General features: G+C 38.1%; 1 protein-coding gene across 2 annotated transcripts in view; it reads right to left on the minus strand.

Annotated features, from left to right (window-relative positions):
• The window catches only part of asap1a (ArfGAP with SH3 domain, ankyrin repeat and PH domain 1a), a 75,377-nt gene that overhangs the window by 27,200 nt on the left and 20,445 nt on the right, over positions 1-27,732 (minus strand). For both annotated transcript variants that reach the window (XM_067453556.1, XM_067453555.1), the window contains exons 4-13: positions 21,643-21,715; positions 15,843-15,988; positions 12,470-12,544; positions 10,142-10,191; positions 9,812-9,941; positions 8,809-8,894; positions 6,581-6,656; positions 5,453-5,539; positions 3,548-3,648; positions 1,700-1,769 (exon numbers count right to left, since the gene is read on the minus strand). In XM_067453556.1, coding sequence (XP_067309657.1) covers positions 1,700-1,769; positions 3,548-3,648; positions 5,453-5,539; positions 6,581-6,656; positions 8,809-8,894; positions 9,812-9,941; positions 10,142-10,191; positions 12,470-12,544; positions 15,843-15,988; positions 21,643-21,715 — 894 coding nt within the window. The remainder of the gene's footprint in view (positions 1-1,699; positions 1,770-3,547; positions 3,649-5,452; positions 5,540-6,580; positions 6,657-8,808; positions 8,895-9,811; positions 9,942-10,141; positions 10,192-12,469; positions 12,545-15,842; positions 15,989-21,642; positions 21,716-27,732) is intronic.

A 27,732-nucleotide genomic window follows, 5' to 3' on the forward strand; every position in this document is an offset into this window, starting at 1 on the left:
ATCCATCATAAACGTGCATCTGTCCATCATAAACGTGCATCTGTCCATCATAAAAGTGCATCTATCCATCATAAAAGTGCATCTATCCATCATAAAAGTGCATCTATCCATCATAAAAGTGCATCTGTCCATCATAAAAGTGCATCTATCCATCATAAAAGTGCATCTATCCATCATAAAAGTGCATCTATCCATCATAAAAGTGCATCTGTCCATCATAAAAGTGCATCTGTCCATCATAAAAGTGCATCTGTCCATCATAAAAGTGCATCTATCCATCATAAAAGTGCATCTATCCATCATAAAAGTGCATCTGTCCATCATAAAAGTGCATCTATCCATCATAAAAGTGCATCTGTCCATCATAAAAGTGCATCTATCCATCATAAAAGTGCATCTATCCATCATAAAAGTGCATCTGTCCATCATAAAAGTGCATCTATCCATCATAAAAGTGCATCTATCCATCATAAAAGTGCATCTATCCATCATAAAAGTGCATCTGTCCATCATAAAAGTGCATCTATCCATCATAAAAGTGCATCTGTCCATCATAAAAGTGCATCTATCCATCGTAATAGTGCAAGTCTGAAAGAAGAATGTCATATACATCTAGGATGACTTGAGGGAGAGTAAATCATGGGCTAATTTTAATTTTTGGGTGAACTAAACCACATCATTAATGTTCATTATATATTCAGTAAACAATCCTGTGCAATATTCATGTAGGTAACACTTTAGACATTCTACTAACCATAAGTAACTTTACAACTACATGTCAACTAAATCTGAATAGAGAATTAGTAGACTGTTAGGTTAGGGTTTGGTTGACATGTAGTTGAAAAGTTAGTCATGTCTAAAGTGGACAATCGAAATAAAGCATTACCTTGAGGTAACAACTATGATGAATATAGTTCGGGATCTGAACAATAATAAAAAAGATCTTTCAATCCAAGGGGACTAAATGCAAAAATACCAGCACTGATGAAACAGACGTGATGGCAGAAAATTGCACCACATTAAAATGCTATCAGACAGGAATATGAGCACATTGCCACAGAGAGCAGAGTGCAAAAAGCATTCGCTCCACACGGCGTCTGCTGAGCATCAGTGTCCTTACAGCAGATTACAGCAGGAAACTCATCGACCACCCGCGGCCCAGACCATGCTGGGTCTCGCTCGTGCTAATATCATTAGTGTATGAGTCAGATCTGAGGGTGTTTCTATGGTAACTGGGCAGCACTATCCACCATGTTCACCTTCATATGGTGAGAGATTTTTTTTTTGCAAGATAGTTCTAGTTCTGGAGATCTAGTTATAGCAAAAGTGAGGAAACAAAAAGCATTAAAGGGTTAGTTCACCCAAAAATGAAAATTCTGTCAATAATTACTAACCCTAATGTCGTTCGACACCCGTCAGACCTCCGTTCATCTTCAGACACAGATAAAGATATTAGTGTTGAAATCCGATGGCTCAGAAAGGCCTTCATTGACACCAATGTCATTTCCTCTCAAGACCCATAAAGGCACTAAAGACGTCGTTACAAAGCCCATCTCTTATGAAGACACGAGAATAGATTTTGTGCGCAAAAAAACTAAATAACGACTTATATAGTGATGGTTCCGAAGATGAATGGAGGTCTTACAGGTGTCAAACGACATTAAGGTAAATTATTATTAAATAATTATATTATACTCACTGTGGCATGGGAGATTGTAAGGATGCCATTTTTCACTGAGCACTTCCTCCTCTGCCAAACCTTACGGATCCTGAGGATAAAAATCATTAAAACCCGTCCTTCGAATCTCTAAAATGGCTTCGTAATTAGAAAATGTTTGCATTATTTCATTTAAGAAAAAATTTAATTTGGTTTTGTCAAATTCTTTCAAAGTCAGAAGGTAAAACGTGACAAAATTCATAACATTTAACAAAAGGTTGCAAATATGGCCAAAATTAAGCTGCTACTCAGTGCATAGTAGATGCTTGTTGCGATTTATAGTTATTGATCATTTTATATTTCCTATTAACTACACAAAAATAGTTATTTGATATCTTTTTCATATAATAAATGGTTCAGATTTGACTGGTTAAACACAGCTAGCACTACAATAAATGTGTAAAAAAATAATAATAACTTGATTTAAGTAGTGTATACTAATAACATAAATTTTTTAGAAAACTACAGGAAACGTTAGACCTCTATAACTGCAAACAAAGGCTACTGTACCAAATGTTTCAAATACTTATTTGCAGCAGTATCATACAAATAAATAGTTAAAAATCATGTATTATTTCAGGGGGGTTTAGATTATGTCTCTCACAGTGGACATGCACCTCTGATGACAATTTAAGACCCCTCCATGATTTCTAAGTGGGAGAACTTGCAAAATACCAGGGTGTTCAAATACTTATTTTCCTCACTGGATACTAAGGGTGCGTTCACACTTGTCATGTTTGGTTCGATTAAAACGAACCCTGGTGCGATTGCTCGGTTAGTGCGGTTCATTTGAACATATGTGAACGCTGCCATCCAAACCCTGGTGCGCACCAAACAAGCGGACCGAGACCGCTAAAAAGATGGGTCTCGGTCCGCTTCCAAACGAACTCTGGTGCGGTTCGATTGATATATGAACGCAACACGGACCAAAGATATGTAAACGAACAAAAAACAGAATGTAATGTCACAAGATGCGACGCACAGTCAGCTGATTTGACGACGCGGAAAGATCGAAATGAATAACGTATTTTAGAGGGCAAATGTAGAGCAACGAGGAAGTGCCTCATCAATATTTGGTCCGACGAGCGTGTTTCGAAAATGCTAGAAAAAATGCACAAAAAGCATACCTGGTTCTTCTCATCAAAGGACCCGTGTTGCCCATTATTATCTGGTACAGACGACAGAACTGCCGTCTCTTTTCTGCATACAACGGAGGAAATTCTGGTGCTGTTTTGAACAGCTGGTAAAAATAATGCCATATGCACACGAATAAAATGATGGCGTTTAATCCAGCACACAGCATTGTTTTGAATGTTCGGTAAGCAAGCTCCTACGTCATAAGCCGACCAATCAGGTTGTGAGCGTCTCCCTGTGCCTTTGGTTCGGTAACTTTAGGTTCGCTGTTAAAAATGCCAGTGTGAACGCTAAGCGGACCAGGACTATATGTTTTGTTTTTTGGTCCGGACCAAACAAACCGAAATACAAGTGTGAACGCACCCTAAAAGTATATATGAATAAAAGTATTTCTTTCTCTCCCAGACTTTTTGTACGGTATGCTAGCTTTTCTAAAGTATCAACATTAAAACATAGGATTTTTGCCTTTAATGCTTTTAAAAGAGCTTTTTTTAAGCGTATTTTAGTGTTATATGGTCTATGGTAAAACATTGTGATGTCTGGTGCTATAGTGCATGTCTGCAAGTGACACTTCAGAGCTGGAGGAAGCAGTGATCAGAAGCCATGTGGTGTAGAATCAATCAATTATAGCGTAGCCAATTCCATTAGACACTATTAATGAAGTCACATACATTTCACATCAGTGTGTGAGCTTACCCATCACTCTTCTTGAAGAGATAGCCCTTCTTCTCACAGCCAAACTCCTTATTGCCCTGCAGCTGGTGCATACTGTAACCGCTCTGCTTGCTCTGGGAATCCTGCACATCACAACAAAAACTGTCAAAATCGAACAAAATTAACAGTACTGAGGAAATTAGCATGCCATTATACGATCATTTAATTCAACCTTATCATTAAGGGGAAAACAGTGTGATCAGACTACGCTGAAAATATTTAATTCTAGCACCAAATGTAACCACAATATGATAATACAATTCAGGGTGTAACGGTACACGTATTCATACCGAACTGTTTCGGTACAGGACTTCCCGTATGGTGCAATTTGGTTACCGAATGCAATCTTTAACAGTTAACAGTCAGCTTGTTTTACGCTCAATCCGAGTTCCCACATGAACATATTAAGTATTCTGTCCATTTTATGACAAAATTCAACGATAAATGCTGTTTTGACGCTCGTTAATGTGATGTGACAGATACCTGTATGGACGCGCGAGTGAACACGATCATCTCGTCATAGTTAAAGAATAAACATGAATCAACATCTGACGGTATGTTGAGGGTACATAACAACTTACTGAAATATATCACGTCATGTAATCACTCAGTGTTTCAACGGTGGAAAGACATCAATAAAAACAAAGACCCGTAGCATCACATTTACCTCAGAAGTCCTTCAGTGTCCACAGCTGTGAGTTCACTACAGAAATCAACTCTTTCACTAAATATATGACCTATATTAGCCTATATATTCATTATATTCTACTGGACCGGTTACTGATGTCTGGATTATTAATGCGTGTTTAAATAAATCTGTCATGAAAATGACAGCCACTGTGTATAAATGATTATATTTCGACAACGAATTGGAGTAAAAACATTTTATAATTAGATTTAATGCAAAAACTGCCTTAGGTGAAGTTTACATGTTTGCATACAATGTTTTATTTGAGTGTTGATTATTATATATAAAAATAAATGTTGTTAACCTTTAATATTATAGTAATGTTCAAGTAAGGGCTCGCTATATAGTTTACAGCATTATCTTTAAGGAACTCTCAGTAATAATTGAATTCATGTAAGGACAGACACAATTTGTTCAGTAAACCAGTTTATTAAAAATAAATAAAAAGCAAATTTTTTAAAACTGCTGTACAGAAATATTATTTTTGTTTACCGTTACACCCCTAAATTATATTGTATTAAAATAGAAGAATACAAAGGAAAATAAAAAGCATTTTCAGTAGACATATGCACAGGATATATAATAAAATCAAAGTCTGGTAACATTAAATGTTTCTTTTATGAACTTACTCTCCTAGACTTCAGTTGGAAGGCAGTGAAAGAGAAAGAGGACGAAAGAAGTCAGAAATGCAGATGCCAGATTATTATTATTATTGCAATGTGCGTTGAATAAAAATAAAAGCAAACCTAGCGTTACAATATTCATAGCAGTGTCTGAGGATTATACAACACAGGGCATTGTTATTCAATCGAGACCAGAAACATCCGGCTCAAATGGACATCTACTCCAAACAAAACACATAAAAGATCAAACGCCGAGCTCTACAAAAGAGCTTGTGTTGTCACTGTCTGACCCTTGTGTCCATGTTTCCTCTCTTTCATGAGGACACTGAAAACCTACTTCACAGTCTCTCAGAGGTGGCAAATGTCAGGAAAAACTGGACATGAAAAGCATATTGACATCTGGACTCATTCATATCTTTAATGCTGAATATAGCATTGTTGTATGTAATTGCATGTAAAAGTGATTGCACTATTCTAATAGATTACCCTCAATGATTTGTCAATCAAACACAAAAGTGTCTCATTAAGCCATTGTGGATTAAAGGCAGAGGACACATCCTCCGGTGATGTACTCACCTCTTTCTGGTCCAGCTGTAAGGATGACTTGATGAGGTCTCTGAGAGCTGTAAGCTGTTTTTTTTCTTCATCCTGGGTCTGTTTTATCTGACAGTACAGATTTACGGTGTTACAATATTGGGCGAAATAAACAATATAACACAAACAGGCTGCTATTCATAACTCTCTTGAGTGTTCACTGCTAGTGATTCACTGCTTTATTACTTTTTAAAGGAAGAGTTTATTCAAGCTTTACTTTTTCCTGTCTGAATATGAGATACTATTTCATTCTCATAGACTCACATATTAAAGGGTTAGTTCAGTCAAAAATGAAATTAATGTCATTAATGACTCGCCCTAATGTCGTTCCACACCCGTAAGACCTCCGTTCATCTTCACACACAGTTTAAGATATTTTATATTTAGTCCCAGAGCGTATGCAAGTGTACGCAAGCGGTCTTTCGAATCAGCTTTGACCGCGACTCTGGAAGACTTGGAGTTAAGCTTTTCTCTGAGAAAATAAAGAACGGCACTGAAGTCATTCTTAAGAAGGGAAGATGTGTTCAGAGTTTTGCCGACCGGATACGGTGAAAGTTTAATCTATCAACGAGCTCTGCTTCACCTTCGTTGCTCTGGTTGGTGTAGCGCTATCCTATCGCGTGCAGAGGGAGTTTGAAAGACAACCGTTTATCCGCCCCTCGGATTGAGCTGTCAATGGTGAGTTTCCAGACCAAACATCTTGATGTGGGTCTGGCTTGTCAGGCTACCAAAATGTATTTTCGATGCTTCAAGAGATTCTCATTAACCCACTGATGTCTCATATGGACTACTCTGATGATGTTTTTATTCCCTTTCTGGACAGTATAGTGTGCATACACTTGGATACGCTCTCAGACTAAATATAAAATATCTTAAACTGTGTTCTGAAGATGAACGGAGGTCTTACGGGTGTGGAATGACATTAGGGCGAGAAGTTAACGACATCAATTTCATTTTTGGGTGAATTAACCCTTTAATAATGCTTATGTCACATGATATCATATCTAATATAATCATAATGTTCTCACAAGTAGAGCTCCGTGCATAGTAACAGAACTAACAAAATAACTATAAAACAGACATGAAGTAAAAATTTAAAGGTTTACTAACATTATAGAGATCAGCTGCTAATTTCTCGATATACTGCTTCAACTTGTCAGCGGTTTTCAAGCCGTCCTGGAAAAAACTGAGAGAAAATACAAGCAAAAATGAAAGGTTGTTAGTGTGACGCACGCACTGACCTTTGCAAAAGTGTAAAAACCGAAGAATGGGCTTAACTCCATACTGTCCATACTAACCGCATCTACACACCCAAGACCTCATCCAAATGCACTTAGCTCGTTTTTTTTCTTTTGCGACTCAGTACAACAACAACGACAACCATCTCCTGAACATCCCTTTTTTTTCATGTCATGCATCTTCTAGCAACAAGACTTGCGTCTCTGTGAAAATGTGTTGTGTTAGGAACAGTTAAAAGTCTGCTAGTGTGTGGTCCTCAGTCATTCAGTGTATGATGCCCAGTTTTTCCCTGCAACCATTTACATGGTCGGTAAGTGTATGAAGCCTAGTGTTTTAAAATCTGTTCAGATTTATAAGTTGTGTTGGCCCCACTTTATATTAGGTGGCCTTAAGTACTATGTACTTACATCAAAAAATAAGTACAATATACTTACTGTGTTTAAATTGTATTGCAAAACACTTTTGCTGATATTGAGGTGAGATACAGGTAGAGTTAGGGACAGGCGTGGTGTTGTGGGTCAGTTTATGTGTAGGGTTATGGGTAAGAGAAGTGCCAACTGTGTAATTACAAATGTAACTACAGAAATGAATTACAGACGTAATTACATGCAGGTATTTTTAAAAATGAAAGTAAATTGTAAAAACATTTATGTACACAATAAGTGCGTTGTATCAAATTATTAATTACAATGTTAGTACATAGTAGTTAAGGCCACCTAATATAAAGTGGGTCCGTTGTGTAGTATTTCAGCCTTTATAGGCCCTTTTACACTGGGCGTGATGGTTTTATTTTTTGACCAGCTGTTTGTGTAATGAATGTTTCCACACTGAACACGAATGTGCTGCGACGAAAAAACGACCTTTATTACACTTAAATGTCAATTAATAATTGATTCGTGGCTCGACTCCAATATGGCCGCTGTCTGTATACACATAATGTACTGTCTTTATAAAGTATCTTCTTATTAAACTGTTTGTACACTTACAAAGATCTCAATGCTTCGGTTTGCATGTAGGGACCCTCATTATGCTGCCGTGTTAGTGTGAGGCTATTTTGAGCCGTGTTAGTGGTAATAACTAGCGATTTATTTTTACTACTCTGTGCCTCATAGACAAGCGTTATAAGCTAATCTGTTCTTAGAGATAAAACTCTTTACATTCGATTTTCATGAAAACGCATCCCAGAGAACGAGCTACTCGGTAACCATCTGTTAATTACCCCATGGTTCATTTTTCACCGGAGTTGTCCTTTAACCATTGGCAAGTATCGCATTTCTCACGAGATTACAGCTCCTGTGGAGTACAAGCAAATCGTAGTAGGCTACAGACAACGATAACATAACCTTTGAGTTTAAACTTGTTGCTTGTTTTCTAAACCTAATTGTGTCCACAACTATGGAAATTGAATGTGACTGTGGCACTTAAATGCTTACATTGTGACTCAACTGGAAACACAGCTGCTCCAGATCGATTGGTTCCCTGAAGTGTGTGTTTTTCCCCGTCAGATGCGCTCCTACTGTCTCTGGATGAGCCCCTTACATTGTCCCACGGACATTTGAAAGTAAGTGCGGAACCGGCCATGATAAAGTTTTAGCTCCTGAACAAGATTAGCATACTCCCCTTCAGACTCTCTCTTCTTCTAAGACTGGGTGCACCCAAAACCTTCTTTCCAGTCTTTGAAGAAAATTAAAGGACGATGAAGTGTCTGTGTTTTCTCAGCTGTCACCACAAATGTTTTGTAATGTTGGAGCTCTGAAATGTGTCACAGACGTTGCAAATTTACTTCGCGGCTGATGTGAATGGTTTTAACGTGAACTAAATATTCTAACACGAAATATTCACTTTTACGTTATGCGTCCGGTGTGTCACTTTTGATTAATGCATTCCCAGATGAATAAAAGTACTCAATTCATTACAAAATCTTACCAATGGCAGTGTACATTAACTGTGCAATTTCAAACTCTTTGAAGAGAATATAACTCAATTTCAATTTGCCTTGCCTTGCCTTGCCTAATCTAGGAGAAATTTCTTAGGAATTACAGTATAATTACAATAAAACAGACCTTATATCAGTGAGAAAAGGATTCTGGGACACTTACTTGCACTGTGCATGATAATACTTGATGAGATTCTGGAGGAGATCCACACCCTTCTTGGTCTTAATCTCGTTCACTTTGATCAGGTACTGTTGGGAACCACAAAACACACAGAGACATTGGTGTGCTAATAGGAAATTACATCTGAGATGCTGCACCCTTCTAAACAAACACACACACACACACACACACACACACACACACACACACACACACACACACACACACACACACATGCTTTGAAGTGGTTAACGTGGCTCAACTATAAGAATTGTTTAAATGCTCCACCCTAGCACATCTGGTTTAAACAGAAATGTGGAGGAGACCACTTCAGCCTGCATCAATTGTTAGTATATACTTAATAATATATACTTATTGGTTTGTTTTTAAAGTTTATTTCTTTATTGATTTGATTATGAAGTCCAATTTCAATAAAATAAAAAGCAGTTTTATTTCACTGAAGTAAGCATTGGAAATGGTTTCTACTATGTAATTACATATTCAATTGATGAGAATCTTTTTTCGCACCTCAAAGGTATTTATATATTTATAAAAAATTATAAAAACAGCAAACTAATATGTAAAATGTGATCAAGCAAAGATGGTCTGATATCCAGGTATGTCTATACTCTGAATATAAAAGGCACACTGTTGCAGTTTGACTCATGAATATTAATCAGCAGGTTATGAGAATGGATGGTTCAGTAATGTTACCTAGCAACGTCACAACAGCCTAATTAATATTCATGAGCTAACACTTCCATGCCGTGATGTCTCAACCAGCCACTTCAAGACGATACGAATACGAAAATATGAACACATCTGAAACTCTCCTGGCCTTTCACAACACCTCAAGTTAGAGCAGACAACATGGCAGAAGAGAACAAGGAAATAACCTGAGGTTGTTGAACAATAAAATATAACGTCAAGCTAACGTTTCTCAGAAGAAAGAAAGACACAGAGACAGAAAGATACAGAAAGTTTAAATCCTCACAAGCCCACACACCTCACACATCTGCAGCTGAAAGATCCTCCGCTCCTTCTCCATCTCTTCTGCAATCTCTGCGCCGGTGATCTCCGTACGGATCATACCGTGCTGCTTGGCATGTTCCCTCTTCTCCTTCTCAATCTTTGTGCTATGGCGAAAAAGACAACAACAAAAAATTACAGAGAAACAACAAGCTGAGGTTCAGCTACAGGTTACCACAAGTGGCTCTCACTATGATGACGATGACGAGTTAAACAATAAAACTGCTGTACATCACCACATTACATTAAACAACCTTTTGTATACAATGACCAAAGAAGAATATAAACACACGGTAATAATACTTACAACTTGGTCTCATAGTCTTTCCAGGCCTTGTCGAAAGGCTTTTTAAGATCCTGTGTTGAGAGAAATAAAATAAATAGTGCAAGGAGCAATTAGGTTTACTGTGCAGAGTTCCAGACCATTTTTCACAGTTGTTAAACTGAACATATTATTATACCAATATAAAGCACCATTAAAAAAATCATCTAAACGTCAAGAGATTTGATCAGAACACTACTATAAAACTCAGACCGCTGAAGTACAGAAGTGACTGATATGGACTGTGGTAATGCAATTGCTTTATTATCCGATTTTCCCACTCTCAGGAACCTATTCTCTGGACTTAATGACGTTATTCGCTTTGCTACTACCCAAATGTTCATCTGCTCAAATAATAATTGATCATGAAACACACACAGATGCTTTGTTTGAGTCCTTTTGGAGTGTGTTACTTTATCTGAAGTCTATCAGTTTGCTAGATTCTTAGCAAGGGAATGAGCACAAATGTGTTTACAGCATTAAAATATTCATACTGCTGAAGAAAAATCCAGAAGCCTACAGCTTTTTATGCTTCTGAATAGATTTAAGTCAGAGGACGAAAAGACGTGACAGGATCTCCTTGTGCTGTTCGGCACTTCACGCTTTTATGTAGTTTGTCATTCATGTTCCTATTTTTAAGGATATTCCCATCTATTCTGTTGTTTCAGAGAATAAAAAATATACATCAAATCTCAACTGAACCACCAGATGATTGCAGACACATCAATAAAACACCTGACATACGTAGGACTATTGTTAAAACAATAAGTATAGCATTTTAATATTGGACATTTTTTTTAGTTATATGATAAATTAAAACAATTATGGCCTTATTGTCTATTAGACAGAGATGCATCCTTGGTTTATAAATAAATAAATAAAAGGTGTTCTAGAAAATATTTGGTTTATTTAATTGTTTTGTTTAAATGGTAACACTTTAGTATAGAGAACACATTCACTATTAAATACGACTTTTGTCTCAATAAACTCCTAATTTACTGCATATTAATAGTTAGTAAGGTAGTTTTTGTAGCGTTTAGGTATTGTGTAGGATTAAGGGATGTAGAATAAGGTCATGCAGAATAAGGCATTAATGTGCTTTATAAGTACTAATAAACAGCTAATATACTAGTAATAAGCATGATAATAAGCTACTAATTAATAGTGAGAGTTGGACCCTAAAATAAAGTGTTACTGTTTAAATTAAATGTAAGTTAAAGTTAAGTTGTTTAAGTTAAATATTATATTAATAATAATAATAATAATAATATAGTATTATTAAAATACATTTTTATTTTTAATTAAAGCTATTTAATTAATTAATTTTGATTAATTAAGGCTATTATTTAATGTATTATGACAACCCTAATATTAATTTAACTACTCTAAAAAAACTGATCAGTGTGTTTTGCTATACATATCTATGTAATGCTGATGCAACTGAATATGAAAGCTTTGTGTAAAACCTTGTGTTTCCTCTTTATTTCCTCATACACTTTAAGAGGCTCAGACTGAGTCCAGGTTCCACATACAGGAGCATTGGTGTAGGTGCTAATGGTTTATAAGGCTTCTGTTCCAGAGCAGGAAAGATTTTAGAGAGCTGATAATGTCCTCCAGGGACAGCACTTATACCCTTCAACTGCCTCTGCCTCTGTCAATAAGGGCTTCAGAGAACGGTTTCGTTTCCGCTGAGTAAGAGGGTGAAAGAAAGAGAGAGACACAAAGTATGAGTGAGATAAGAGAGTGAGAGAGAAAGAAAGAGTGGGGGCTGGTAGGTATGTAACCTCTGTCTACTGAGCAAAAAAGTGAAGCCTCATCACTTCCACTCAGAAATTCAGCTGATGCTGCAGAGGCTCTTAGCCTGGGTCATGCTAATGTGAAAACAATCAGACAGCCCTTCCAAAACAGCTCAGTGTGAGACGGCCCTACACTTAGCGCAAGTCATTTTCACAATCACTACATGTGTGCCTTCAAGCCTGAGACGTCAACAAGAGGCTGACTGGAGTGGTCGGTCTGACGCCTGAGCTTCTTACTCCAGTCAACCAGTAAACACTTCAAAACCGACTGAGTCAAAGGGCGTTAAATACTCCCACACTGTTTACTAGCACTAACAGTGGCCATTTCTTCAGCACTGCGTCTCATAGAGGACAGTGGCGGGAAGAACCCTGTAATTTAACTCCAACGAGATTTACAGTGTGCATTTTTGGGTCCAAAGGGACTCATTTAAGACCGATATGCGGCAGTAAATCAGGGTGTTCCTCAGAGGGGGCCTTTCCAATTAGTTCAGTCCAGAGACAGGGGTGTAAATCTTACCCCCTTCACTCCCTTCAGATCTCCTTTGAGCAGAGAGTCCAGGGTGAAGATCACATTGTGGCTGAGACTCTGGAGCTGAGGAGAAGAAGAACCAGTATCATATTAAATCACAGAAAACACTACAATCAGCTCATGTTATCAGCTTTAAAGTACTATTTTAGGAAATCTATAAAAGCATGGTGTGTGTGGGAATGTCAACATTTTGGTAACACTATATTTTACAGTGTACTTACCATATTAATAACAGTAAATTATGCATAATTACATGCAAATAACCCTCAACCACACCCTATTACGACCCTAACCCTTTAGTAAAAACATGTAGTTAAGTACTTAAATATAATATATAATTAGATTTTAACAAAGACACCTTAAAATAAAGTGTAACCAAAATGTCTGTTACTTCAGTAGATGTATTAGTTTAAAAATGCTTTTCATTTGTGGATGTCAGTTGCTAGTAAATCATCTAAATAATCAATTAAAAGTCTCTTCATAGAGTAATTACTCATCTTTTCATTTAATTAATTGGTTTCTAAGCTGCTCAAATAATCATCATAACATTTTTTTTTTTTTATTAAATAAAAAAAAGTGGCACTAGTTTAAGCTGTCAGTTACAGTATAATTATACATTTTAGTACTGAATAGTAATAATAAAAAACTACAGACAGGTTTCACAGACAGGGTTTAGATTAAGCCAGGATTAGACCTTAGTTCAATTTGGGCATCTAAGTATCTTTTAACATACTTATCTTTTAACGTGCATCTTGAGACAAAACATATTTTAAGATCTGTCAGTGCAAGTTAATTCCAGGTAAAGGGGTGATGAATTGAAAAATAACTTTCTCTTGAGCCTTTGATATATAAAAGGTCATGGTAATATAAGAATAACCTGTAAGTTTCAGAGCTGAAAACTTCCCTATTAGTGAAAGGAAAGCTTTTATAGACATCAGGCCCAGAAAACGAGGCTCTCAAATCAATCACGTATTAGAAGAGTGCAATGCTGCCTCTGTGTGTACGCTGCTTCTGAAGCCCCGCCCACAGACTCGTGGAGCTAAACTGTTCGCGTTACCGAGCAATAAACACGCCGAAGATAGCAAGATAATCGTTTGTAAACAAGACACAGACACTGGATTTGCAGACATATTGATATTATATACTGTATTTGATCCGACGGGAATGTTGCAGCTCACTTATGTGAGCAAAACATGTTTTTTATATGCGATAGTATTGCATTGTTACAGATTGTATTGATTATGTGACGTGTCTAACAGAGCATATCAGCACGCTGTCACAGGCTGGATTCCTTCATTTGTTGGTTCATTGCGATTCAGGTTCAGTTCAGACTACCAGGGCTCGCAAAGCCCAACGTCCCGGCCCCTGTGTTTTCCAGACGGGCTACGGGGTTCAACTACTCGTGTAACTGTATTTAATAGGGCTGTGTATTGCCAAGAATCTGGCGATACAATACGTATCACGATACAGGGGTTACGATACGATATATTGCAATATATTGCTATATTGTAAGAGGGGCAATATATTGCAATATTTCTTTTTTGTGTGTTTTTGTTTTTTATAATTTAAAAGAATAAAGAACACAACCATAAGCCTAAAACACGAGACAAAGTATTTTATTTAATTAATACAGTATCATTTATATCACTAATCATATGCAATGTGCAATCTAAGTTGCAATCTAAATGTAAAGTGACTGCAGGATTCTTTATGTGTATATGTTTTAAAGGTTCACAGTATAGCAGTGGCTATTTAACAACAGAAAGTGCAGTCCATTTCATGACTGAATGACTGTTTGTTTTATATTAAACACAGTAGCCCCGATCACACAGAACGCGTTTTTGCAGCGAGAAGCCTTTTTTGAATGGATTTCGGTTGGCAGAGAGCGTTATGCGCGCTGCTTATGCGCCCTGGGCGCCTCGCGTTTCTGAAGGAGCGCTCCGAGCGCATGAAGTTGAAAAAAAGTCAACTCTGAGCGGAAAAGCGCGCAACATCATCGCGCTTATTTTCTGTTGTCCAATCGAATGAATGAAGAGGCGGAAAAGCCTTTAAGCCTTTAAGCGGAAAAGCCTTTAAGCCTTCCGTTGTGTTGACCGTTACATTGATTTGACTGACAGTACAGGTGATTCGGGGGTTGCCTAGAAACATTAAAGTGCACTGCTAATTTTTGAATGAGAAAACGCAGACCAAAAAAGGGAGTGCAGTGCGCCTCGCGTTTTCGAACCTGAAAAACGCGTTCTGTGTGATCGGACCCTAAAGCTGTTTTCTATAAAGTAGTCTATTGTATAAAGTGCTATTTCAAGTAACGTTACTGAGCTGCAGAGCTGGTGCATCCATATCCACATCGCTATTATCTTTCGTTCTCCTGCCACTGCTGTCAGTTTTGGAGTGTGTTTATTTTGTTACTGAGAGGAAAGCGTGCAGGACATTCTATCGAAACGCTTCTCAGCAGCGCGGGTGACGTCAGGATGTTAAGCGAGCTCTCTGTTTCAATGTGTTTCCCGAGTATTAGATTATAACTTGGCCTATTTTGCAAACAAAATGATTCTTGTCGATTTCCTTAGTGGCTTCTTTATAGCTGAAGCCAACATGAGTCCACACTTCAGCTCTGTATACTGCAAGAGCGGAATAATTCTATCGTCTTGAGAGCTGGGTTTGCTAATGTAAACACTAGCACTTTCACCTTGCGCTTCTCCGGCTCCGCGTCAGTTATACGTTCTGAGATAACACTGCCATCTAGCGGTTGGGTGTTATACAGTCTGTGGTTTAAACCGAACACAAAGCCACGAAACTTGGATGTAAATAAATAAATATCGATACAGCGTTTTTGAGAATCGATACAATATCGCCAAACATAATATCGCGATATTCACGTGTATCGATATTTTCTTACACCCCTAGTATTTAAATAGGGGAAACGTGGAGGTGTTTGGTACTTCTAACTTGATCTCTGTTTGGTTCCATAGTGAATGAACTGGGCTTAGTGGGCTAAGCTAAATGCTATCAGATCGTCACTGCGTCAGAGAGATTAAGTGCACGCACTGAGACGAGAGAGGTATGTATCATCTCGTTTAAGTTAAGGGAATAACATAGTTTAATATGAAAAGTCAGTGAAGTATCCCTTTAAGCCTTGTCTGTGAAACTGGGGGTACATGTACTTACTATAGGGTTAGGACTAAGCTTTGGTTTAGGGTTGGTTCAGTTGCACGTAATTATGCAAACTTTATAGTTATTACAGTAACTACATACAACATGTGTAACAAGGACACTGTAAAATAAAGTGTTACCAAAAAAAATTAAATAAAATAACATAAAATACATGTACAAACATATATCCATAAAACTGTACACCCTCCCTCACCAGGTTCTTGAGGAGAGCAGCCAGCTCCTTGATAAGGCCAGAAAACTTGATGAAGGCTGTTCCCAGATCAGAGTTATCTCGACTGATGAAGTTGCTGCCAAACTTGTCTAGAGCCTGCCCATAATTCTCTTCATTCTGCACATGCTCTGTGGAGAAGAATAGACCATGCATATTATGAAAGAATTGAAATATACTTCATTCAAAGGTGAAGTGTGTCATTTCTGCACCACTTTCATCACCAATGGAATTGCAAAAATAATGACTTCAATATGGTTTTGAAACACGTTCCTCCTGAACACTCAATCCATCTCATCATTTTTTGCTTAATAAACCTATGAATGCATACTTGTCTGAATATTTAGCTGAAATAGGAGAAATTACTTAGAGAAAATGAAGAAGAAAAAAAATTATAACCCTACTTACTGATTAAAATAAAAAACATACAACAAATAAAAAAATGACCCTAGAGGATGGAGTTCTCATATAACAAACACACACACACACACACACACACACACACGCACACACACACACGCACACACGCACACTTTAAATAGCATACCATGTGGAGGAAGAAAACAATTCCTCAAATCCCAGCACATATGTCAACTAGGACAGCTTCCTGTGTGAATCCCAGCCCACAGGATGTCAAGTAAACCAATAATAGCCCTTCCAATACACATATGTGCTAAAGCTGCACCTCACTGGGCAGACAGACAGTGTGGTCAAGATCATCAGCGGCCACTGCAAAATAATGCAAGTGTCTATTTTTTACACAGTAGCTTCAAGGTGCACAAAACACAAAACATACATATAGTAGCAAAAAGGATTAAAATTCCAGAGAGAATAGTAGCAAAAGTAGCAAAAAGGATTAAAATTCCAGAGACAAAACGAGTCTTAAAGACATTTAAAGTCAAGGATGATCTAACGGTAGATTATTCCACAGTCGTGGCCCAGCGACAGAAGAAGCATGATCTCCCTTCAATTTGAGACGTGCATGAGGGAGGGTTAAAAGAAACTTATTTGAAGATTTTAGTGTTATGCTTTACCAAGTGGGGCTATATAATATATAATAAGCTCAGCTAGGTATTCAGGTGCCATTCTGTGAAGAGCTTTAAAAACATATAGAGTATTGCACCGTAAACTAAATTGTTCATTGAACTTGAAACAATTTGTCCATAAAAAAACACAACACAACAAGAGACTGTTGTGTTGTGTTTTTTATGGACAAACATATATCAGAGTATTGCACTGTAAAGTAAATTGTGCTAGTTGCCATCCTAAGAGAGACAGCAGGGGAGTAACATCATTTGATTTCTTTGCATTCATTAACAAGCTTGCAGTAGAGTTTTGTACCAGCTGCAAGCGAGCAACATGTATATGACACGTCCCAAAATAAAGAGCATGAGAAAATACAGGCATGGACAACCTTTTCCAAATCCTTAGCTGAAAGAATTGGTTTCAGTTTGGCAATTGCCCTTAGATAGAAAAGGCATTTACGAACCACTGTCTTGATCTGTCAATCAAATATGAGGGATGGGTCAAAAACGATCCCCAAGTTCATTGAATTTGAAACAATTTGTCCATAAAAAACACAACACAACAGTATCTTGTGTAATAAGAAACATGAAGAGGATTTCTAACATGACCATCTTTAGTGCTCTACATGTTTAGGGTCTCCATACTGATCTTTACTTTATAGGGCACAGTATGGACACCACAGCATCTGGGATTGATTCATCATCCTCCCATAGCTCATGGCATAGTGAGTGATGTTATAAGGCCATTCGTCTTGTTGAGTGGAGCTAAGCAACAGGTATCCTGAAATAGGGGACTGTCCCCTTCTCTAAAGGACCAGATGGGAAGTGTAAAATGTTATCAGTATTGCGCAAACAACCCATGAACCAAAAAAATAAAAAGAATAGATGAGCTTATTCATTATGTCTGCTGTTTATGAGCATATGAATCTCTCCCATTTCCACTCAAAGTACTGGACAGACATTAGGGCTGGACGATTAATTACACTTGCGATAATATCCATTTGCAAAGGCTGCGATTGCACTCTGGTCACGTGACACACAAATGTAAAGCAGTCTGCAGAAGAAGCATCAACTTGGCACGTTACGTCTATAGGCCTGGCCTAAAGGAAAGAACAGCGTGTTTAATTGACATAATATTGTGTTGGTCATACTATACAATAGGGGTGGGAGAAAAGATTGATTCAATGATTCTGGATCATTGCTGAGCTTAGATTTGAACCGCAGGTGTGCGATGGTGTGTTTCAGAAACACCCGTAATGGAAGCCATTAGATTAAAAAAAAGATCATGATAAATGGTCGACTAGATATAAAAAAAGACTATAAAAGCAAAAAAGAAAACTAAAAAGATGATTGACACATGGCATCCCAGTCATATGTTATTACAAAAAAAATGTTTTGAGACTTTTAGGGTAAACACAGAGGTTAAAATGGTCCACTGATGTCAGCAGAGAAGATAAGCAGATCATACCATGTGACATATGGATTAAAAGGTTGCAGACAGATATAATCAAGACTCCAATAGACCTCTGCAATATCAACAGAGAACAAAAGCCCCATGCCAAGTGTCAAGAGCTCAGCAGGTAGTAATCATCTGGAGCTGATTAGAGTGCTTACTATACAGTCACATCTGATTAAACAGGATCATGACACTGAGGCCACACAGCAGAGAGTGGATAATATGGTTTACATCCTCTGCCCACAGTAAGAGACACACGTTAGGAAGACGCCATCCCCGAGCAGACTGATGGGCAAAATGAGCTGGAGCTGGCGCGACTTCATTCATAAACTGAAAAGGTCTGTGCCCATTTGCTGAATCATGATGGAAAAGAGGCACGTAGAGGACAGCCGCTCTCTGGGGGATACTGAGGTCAGGGAGAGGTCAGCCAATCAATCTGATCCAGCACTGCAGCTCACAAGAAGAAGTCTTATACTGCATCAAATCACTAAAAGGGTTAGTTCACCCAAAAAGGAAAATTCTGTCAATAATTATTTACCCTAATGACGTTTGACACCCGTCAGACCTCCGTTCACGAACACAAATGAAGATATTTGTGTTGAAATCCGATGGCTCAGAAAGGCCTTCATTGACACCAATGTCATTTCCTCTCTCAAGACCCATAAAGGCACTAAAGACGTCGTTACAAAGCCCATCTCACTACAGCGGCTCTACAATCATTTTATGAAGCCACGAGAATAGTTTTTGTGTGCAAAAAAAAATCTGAAATAACGATTTATATAGTGATTTCAATTTCAAAACAAAGTTTCGAACAGTTATGAATCAGTGAATCGATTCATGATTCTGATCGCCAAAGTCACGTGATTTCAGCAGTTTGACACATGATCCGAATCATGAATTGATTCACTGATTCGTAACTGTTCTAAACTTTGTTTTGAAATCGGCCCATCACTATACAAGTCATTATTTAGTTTTTTTGCTCACAAAAACTATTCTTGTGGCTTCATAAAATGATTGTAGAGCCGCTGTAGTGAGATGGGCTTTGTAACGACGTCTTTAGTGCCTTTATGGGTCTTGAGAGAGGAAATGACATTGGTGTCAATGAAGGCCTTTCTGAGCCATCGGATTTCAACACTAATATCTTCATCTGTGTCTGAAGATGAACGGAGGTCTGACGGGTGTCGAACGACATTAGGGTAAGTAATTAATGACAGATTTTTTATTTTTGGTTGAACTAACCCTTTAAATCTTAACACATTGTACTCCATCACGTCTAATGCGATCTCAAAACTCTGGCCAGTTAGTAATACCTAGAATATCACAATCAACTGCAGGCGGTCGATCCTTTTCCTATTTAGCACCTAAACTCTGGAACAGTCTTCCTAGCATTGTTCAGGAAGCAGACACACTCTGTCAGTTTAAATTTAGACTAAAAACGCATCTCTTTACTATGGCATTCACATATTAAGACTGATTGTTAGGCTGCATTAACTACGTCAGTCGGAACTGGGAACACTTCCCACAACACCTGGTGTACTCGTTACATCATAAAAAGAAAGGCATCACGCTAATGTTAGTCTCTCTGTATATCCAGAGGTTTACTGCAGTCGGCCGGATCCAGGCCGGATCCGGGTCGGATGGTGGACCTGCGTCTGGATATGACCAGCTCATCCTATAGTGTCTGCTGAGACCATGTCAATTAATGTTGTTACATCCCAACCTTAGTCTAAGGGTTTAAGGAGGGAGTAACAAAATAATAAATCCTCAATAAACCGGCTCCGGCGTGACGACTCCGATCCTTCAATTATTCACATTCTTGTGTAATCGACGCGTCATCCTCAATAAACCCGTCTCTTGCGTGATACCTCGAATTTTCGAATATTCCTATCTAATATGATTTCTGACCTGTAAGTTTGCCAGAATAATAATCATACACTGTTTGATGATAGGGCAGAGCAAAACTGGCACCCCGACTGAGCCTGGTTTCTCCCAAGGTTTATTTTTCTCCATCATGCCCTGATGGAGTTTTGGTTCCTCGCCACTGTCGCCTTTGCTTGGATCGCTCAGTTGGGGACACTACAATTTTATTTTAAGTTTTCAACTTAATATCCAAATAAAATTAATTACTAAATTAACTGTATCAACTATATCACTGATCTGTCCACATGGCCGATACCCTGAAATAGGGGACTGTTAACTTCTCTAAATGACCAGATGGGAAGGTTTAACTCTGAGGAACAATCTGCGGGAATCTCATTGTTAAAACGGCTCATTCAGGGTGTTGTGTTACAACCCATGGACAAAAAAAAGTAGTTTCTCAGTTCTGACTATTTATATCTTACGAGCTTATTAAATCTCTCCCAAATGCATACACTTCCACTCAAAAGACTGGACAGAGACGTTCATTTTTGTTCAAATACAGTTCAGTAATTTACGAGAGTGACAACCGTATTCTATAAGCAAACTTTAATGTTCCATCTTTTTTTACACTGAGGACAAATGGGGGAGTTAAACACAACTTTTAAAAAATATTCACTGATGCACCAGTAGGAAACACAAGGGGGGCAAATGAAGATGAAGATGTCCAAAAATATGGTTTTTTATTTTATTTAGTACTGTCCTTCGGAAGCAACAGAAGACACATTTTCCACTGAAGACAAATTAAGTACATTTACCTTGATCTTAAAATTCAATATGTTTTCACACAAAGTTCTGTGCACAATCTCCAGCCCTGATCTCAACCTTACATATTCCTAACTCTATGTCTTTGGACTATTTCAGGTCCACAAGAGAGTCCAGAGTGTAATCATGAGGCCTTATGAAGCCCTGATCAAACAGACATTGATATTTGGCATCTGGACAATGAGCTTGGCCAATAGGAGCGGTATGACATTGGACACTTACAAGCCGATAATGGGACTGCATGAGCCAGAAACCACTGTGTCACACTCATGAGATATAAGTTACATGGTCTAGAGGATTTCCTGACCTTTCATGCTGATTTTCCCAAGAGGGCAAGTAAGCATTTGAGCTTGCCTAGACAGAATGGGGGAAGAGAAGATAGGAAGGAGCCTGCAAAAAAGTAGGCGCTATGGCAAATCCCGTTTCCATGGTAACAGTGACTTCTCACTTCTGGATTATTAGTTAGAGTTGTGCTTCACCAGGAATGTGACAATTAAACCATTTCTTTCCATTATGGAAAATCACTTTTTTACAGCCTCACATTTTATTTAAAAAATGTAGTTCATATTTCAATATTTCCAGAACTTTACTGTTGAAGACCCTCAGCTGGGTCAAAACTCACCTTGACCCGAGTTGTAGATTGCTTTGACAGATTTCTTGACCTTTTGTAAAGCTGTTCGGTCCTGGTCCAAAGCCTGGAGAGACAGAGATAAAGAGAAGAGAATGGAGTGATTATAAAACACGGCTAAAAAAGGTCTGTGATTCATTTGTTTCATGATCTTTGAATTCCAATGGAATCACATCACTGGCCACACCCCTACGAGGGGCATGACCAAACATCGGAAATCCCATAATCACACTGTAACCATGACAACACAGGAGCTGTAAAGACTTGGAGGCTTTTCCAATGCTCAGATGGGGAAAATGTCAGAGATATTCCCTCCTTCGAACACCAAATGTACGGAAAATAAAAGTACAGAATAGCACCTAATAAGCGCCTAAATATTTAAACATAAAAATGATATTGATTGAACTAATAAATAGAGCTGCAAAATGAATTAATTATGGATGCAAATATTACTTAATCGTTCAAAGGCACAAACTTTTTTGCTCACTTACATTACTCTGTGTGCTTAAGAGGTGTGTGTGTGTGTGGGCTGGTAATCCCTATGTTATGGGGACAGAATGTCCTCACAAAGATGGCAATATGCGAAATCCTTGTCCTTGTGGGGACATTTTTTGGTCCCCATGAGGAAAACATCTTATAAATCATAAAGAAGGAGTTTTTTTGAGAAAGTAAAAATGCAGAATGTTTCCTGTGATGGGTAGGTTTAGGGGCAGGGGCAGTGTAGGGGGATAGAAAATACGGTTTGTACAGTATAAAAACCATTACGCCTATGGAAAGTCCCCATTAAACATGCAAACACTACGTGTGTGTGTGTGTGTGTGTGTGTGTGTGTGTGTGCTATTTCTACAGGTTCAGGGGTTTTTCCAGTTTTAGTATAACATGATAATATCAAAATCAAACAAATTTCCAGTTGACATTTAAGGCTTAATGTTATAGATAAGCAATAAATGGTTTTCAGGAAGAATGTTTTCAGCTTATAAAAATATAGCATGCAGTTGCTTTAAACAATGGTATAAAGCCATTCAAAACATCATTCAATGTAAAGTGTGATAATCGTAATTAATAAATCGCAATTCCAATTTTAAGGGAATAATCAACAACAGCCCTACTAATAAAGTTAGTCAACAGCCAAAATCTCCTCTGACAAGATATCATGGGGTGGCTTAATGAGACTGTTTAAGGCAGGGGGGAAAGTGCCCTATTTTGATAGCTCCGCCCCACACATACGTAACCCAGGCAACGACTACGGCAGAATCTGTGTTACTAATCCAGGTCGAATATTCAATGAAAAAGTCACCCCTTCCATCACAAACCGTTCTCATGAACAACTCGATACAAGCACGACAGTCTAACTAATAAACATATTACAATTATGACCAGATTAGAGTTCATCTTCAGATTAGAGCGATCACAAAACATAAACCGTTCTCATGAACAACTCGATAGTACATAATTTCGATATTCCAGCTAACGACATATTACAATTATGACCGGCTGAGGGTTATATAGATCATGAAATGAGTAAACAAACATGTATTAGGAGTATAGTTTCTTACTTGTCAGACACATTTTGTGAGCTGATCTTGAAACAGACAGCGAGGAGGTTTAGATGCTCCATACGGTGTGAAATGAACGAGTCTTTATCATCGCTGAAGTGAGCGACAATACGATCACAAATGGACAAACAAGCGAACATGACACACGAGCATATTCAAGCAAAAGCAGCATATATTAGTTCTCAGCTAATGTCCGTCGTGTGTTTGAATACTGACGTGCACTGAGCGCTCTCTTCTCAGCATCATTAGTAGACACGCCCCTTACCTGCTGATTGGCTATACGTTTGTTATTGCACTCGGCCCGAGTCCGTTTTGTAAAACGGTTTTAAAATAATACTTACCCCACCTTTAAAATGTTTTAACATTTTATAATGTATTTTGGTATATATTTGCTTTGTTTTGGAGTTAAAAGAGCTTTTACATATTAAGTAGTTCTCCATTTCCAATATCATTTGCATCCAAATAACACTTACCCCACCTTTAATGGGTACACAACTTAACATACCACCACAACTCTTGACAAGCAGTTTCCTAGCAACCGCAGCACAAGACGAGGAGAACCCCTCGACCGCACTTCATTGTCCTCTTGTGGATTTCATTTCAAAAATCAAAACCGCTGTGAAACTGAGAGCGTAGAGCAGGACATGGCCTTGAGGGTCTCCGCTTCTGGAAGTCTTTAACATATTTTGATTCATGACAGTAAACAAACGGGTGTCAACGAATCCTGTTTCCTTGCTTCAGTCAATTTTTTTCAGTTTCTAGAAGATAGAAACCAAATCTGAACTACGGGGAAACATGCATTTCCTGCCTGTGAACTCTTTGCTTTACTCTTGTAGACACTTTGAACTCCTGACTGAGCCCTCCTTCCTCCGATTCTATCAGACGTGTGTCTCTCTGGCTGAAAAGCCAGGAAATTATACAAGTGAATGGAATACAGGCAGGCTGACTCAAGAGCAATTAACTTGTTATAAGAAAAAGCTTATATAAATAGAGTATATATAAATATATTTATATTGTATTTTACTAATTGAATTTGTTAGTCATGGAAAGGGAATTCAGTGCATTCATTGAACATGAACTACAGGCTTTGGCATTCATGTGCTCTGTACCAGCTCTGTCTCAGCTGGTAACTTACAGATGTGTGTCCTAACAGCTACAGCGACCAACACAAACACACCCCTCCCAAACACACACACCCAACTGCACCCAAAATAATCTGTGGTGTCTTTAAAGAAGCCCTTCAATGGTGATTAATGAGAAAGACAGAGCCAGAATTGGAAAGAAAATGATAGCTTTGAAAATAAAGTGTTTTTATTTTATTTTTTTCAAAGGGTAAGGACCCCTTGCTGGATATTGATTTTCAGTATCATAGTACCAAATGTATTTACACTCTTTTTTTATGAATTGTGAAGTTATATCAGTATGATACAGCCAACCAGGCATAACATTATGATCAAATATTGTGTTGGTCCTCCTTCTGCTGCCGATACAGCCCTGACCCGTCGAGGCAGGGACTCCACTAGACCCCTGAAGGTGTGATGTGATATCTGGCACCAAGATGTTAGCAGCAGATCCTTTTAGTCCAGTAAGTTGTGAGGTGGAGCCACCATGGATCAGACTTGTTTGTTCAGCACATTTAACAGATGGGAATTTGGAGGCCAAGTCAACACCTCAAACTTGTTGTTGTGCGCCTCAAACCATTTGTGCTTTGTGGCAGGAACATTATCCTGCTGGAAGAGCAACGGCCACCAGGGAATACCGTTTCCATGAAAGGCTATACATGTTCTGCAACAACGCTTAGGTAGGTGGTGTGTGTTAAAGTAACATCCACATGGATGGCAGGACCCAAGGTTTCTCAGCAGAACATTGCCCAAAGCATCACACTGCCTCCGCCGGCTTCCCTTTTTCCCATACTGCATCCTGGGGCCGTGTGTTCCCCAGGTAAGCCACGCACACACACCCGGCCATCCATGTCATGTAAAAGAAAACGTGATTCCTCAGACCAGGCCATCTTCTTCCATTGCTTCGTGGTCCAGTTCTGATGCTCATGTGCCACTTTTGGTGCTTTGGGCAGTGGACAGGGGTCCTAACTGGTCATACGCAACAAACTGCGATACTCTGTGTATTCTGACACCTTTCTATCAGAACCAGTATTAACTTCCTGAGTAATCTGAGCTTCTGTAGCTCGTCTGTTTGATCAGACCACACGGGCCAGCCTTCACTCCCCACGTGCATCAATGAGCCTTGGCCGTCCATGACCCTGTTGACGGTTCACCACTGTTCCTTCCTTGGACAACTTTTGATAGATACTGAATATATTTAATACGGCAGCTTTGGAGTTACTTTGTTTGTTTTATTATATATATATATATATATATATATATATATATATATATATATATATATATATATATATATATATATATATATATATATATATATATAACACACACACACACACACACACACACACACACACACACACACACACACACACACACACACACGAGTGATATCAACCAATAATTAGCCAAACCCATGTTGAAGACCCATAATTTCTCTTGTTGTGTTGAGATATTGGCTAAATTTAATCAGATGCAAATCCTGCTATTTTAAATATGAAAAAGGGACATAAATTGTGAACTACAAAAGCCATTGTGGACAAGTTGCCAGAGAAAACCTGACAGGAAACATGTCATTTCTAATCTATTCTGTAGACTGATGTCCTGCTGTATGTTTTAGACTCGAGATGAGTTGTGTTTCTTTAAACCACTCAGTGTGTTCATGTACCTCTTCCTACAGTGAACACAGGCATGCTGAGGCAGAGAAATAATGAGCATTTGGACAGCTGCGGCACACTGATCAAAAACCTGTGGTAATGAAAGTAGTAGTTCTGTCCTACTCGTGTGATAAATGATTTCCCTCTGCGGCCATTCTCTCATTTTCTTGCAGCTATGTTTGGACATTGGTACACCAAAACTGGATTGCCCACTGCCGTCCAGGGAGAGACTCATTAGGGTTTTTTTTTATCTCTGGTCATTTCCCTTGTTATTTCATTGTTGTGAGCTACAACATCCTGTAGCTATATACCAGGATTTAAAGGGATAGTTCACTTTAAAATGAAAATTCTGTCATCCTTTACTCACCCTCAAGTTGTTTCAAAACTGTATGAATTTCTTTCTTCAGCTGAACACAAGTGAAGATATTTTGAAGAATGTCAGTCACCAAACAGTTAACTGGAGCCATTGACTTCCATAGTAGGGGAAAAAAGAACATTTCTAATGGAAGGGGAAACTTTCTAATGTAAAACAAATTCACAAAATAGTTTGCAAAAGCGAACAGAAAATAAATGTGTTATTTTTGGTGATCAAATATATTTTCTTGTCTTTGGTGCTCAACAAGGCAGCATTTATTTGACCAAAAATACAGTAAAAATAGTAATATTATGAAATATATTTTTAATAAATATTATAAATATTTTCTATTTTAATATATAATATTTTAAAATGTAATTTATTCCCATGATGGCCAAGCTGAATATTCAGCATCATTACTCCCGTCTTCAGTGTCACATGATCCTTCAAAAATCAGATATGATGACTTGGTGGTCAAGAAACATTTATAAACACATTATAAATAATATATAAGAAATATTGTCTCAGCTTGATTACTAGCCGATTCAGTTACCCTGTAAGCATGAAGTATATGTCTTCTGAGGTATGATCAACAGGGTAATATCATTACATAACTAATTACAACAATCTAACCACATCCTCAAATGGTCTTGTAGGCTATTAATCGTGACCACAGTTATCAGAACAGAGTTCTGCTGAGAAGATGAGACTCGGTGGGTGACATCTCCATTATAATCCGAATAATCTCTCGACTTTATGAGTTTAATCCACTTTATACATTTGAAGTTATCCGTAAAGTAATCATTTACAAGTACAGTCTGATATAGCCTAACTTATATTGTATTGAAAAGAATGGACACTATTTTCTTGAAACATTCACCTTCTGTTTTCCTTTGAGGAAATAAAGTCATACAGAACAACATGAAGGTAGATCATCCACCCTGCAATAACTCATTGTATATAATTTGCAGGCATCGGGGAGATGCTATCAATATGAATAAGACTTCTAGAACTCTAGGAGAAGCAGGATGTCTGTGGAGGTGAGTAACACCGTGTCTACACCGGACATGTTGTCTTAAAGCTGTCTACACTGGACACGACAAAGCACCCATTGCTAAGCGTTTGTCCTTCATGTCAGTAGCCCCTTTCACAAATACAGTCTTTACTGCTAAATATCAATAACAGATCATGTGTGAACATCTGTAAATTGGTTCTGGCAATTTACCAGTAAGGAAAGTTGTAACATTAGCAGTAAATCACCAGCTCGGTGTGAACACGGAATGAAGATTACCGGTATATTCACGTATACTTCTGCCTACGTCTAACATAACCGTTCTGACGTGATTGCGCAATCCGTGGTGTGTCGCAGCACAAGATGAGCAATTAAGGTTAAA

The sequence above is a fragment of the Pseudorasbora parva genome, chromosome 9 (genome assembly GCF_024679245.1).
Source record: "Pseudorasbora parva isolate DD20220531a chromosome 9, ASM2467924v1, whole genome shotgun sequence".
In the NCBI taxonomy this organism is placed as follows: Eukaryota; Metazoa; Chordata; class Actinopteri; order Cypriniformes; family Gobionidae; genus Pseudorasbora; species Pseudorasbora parva.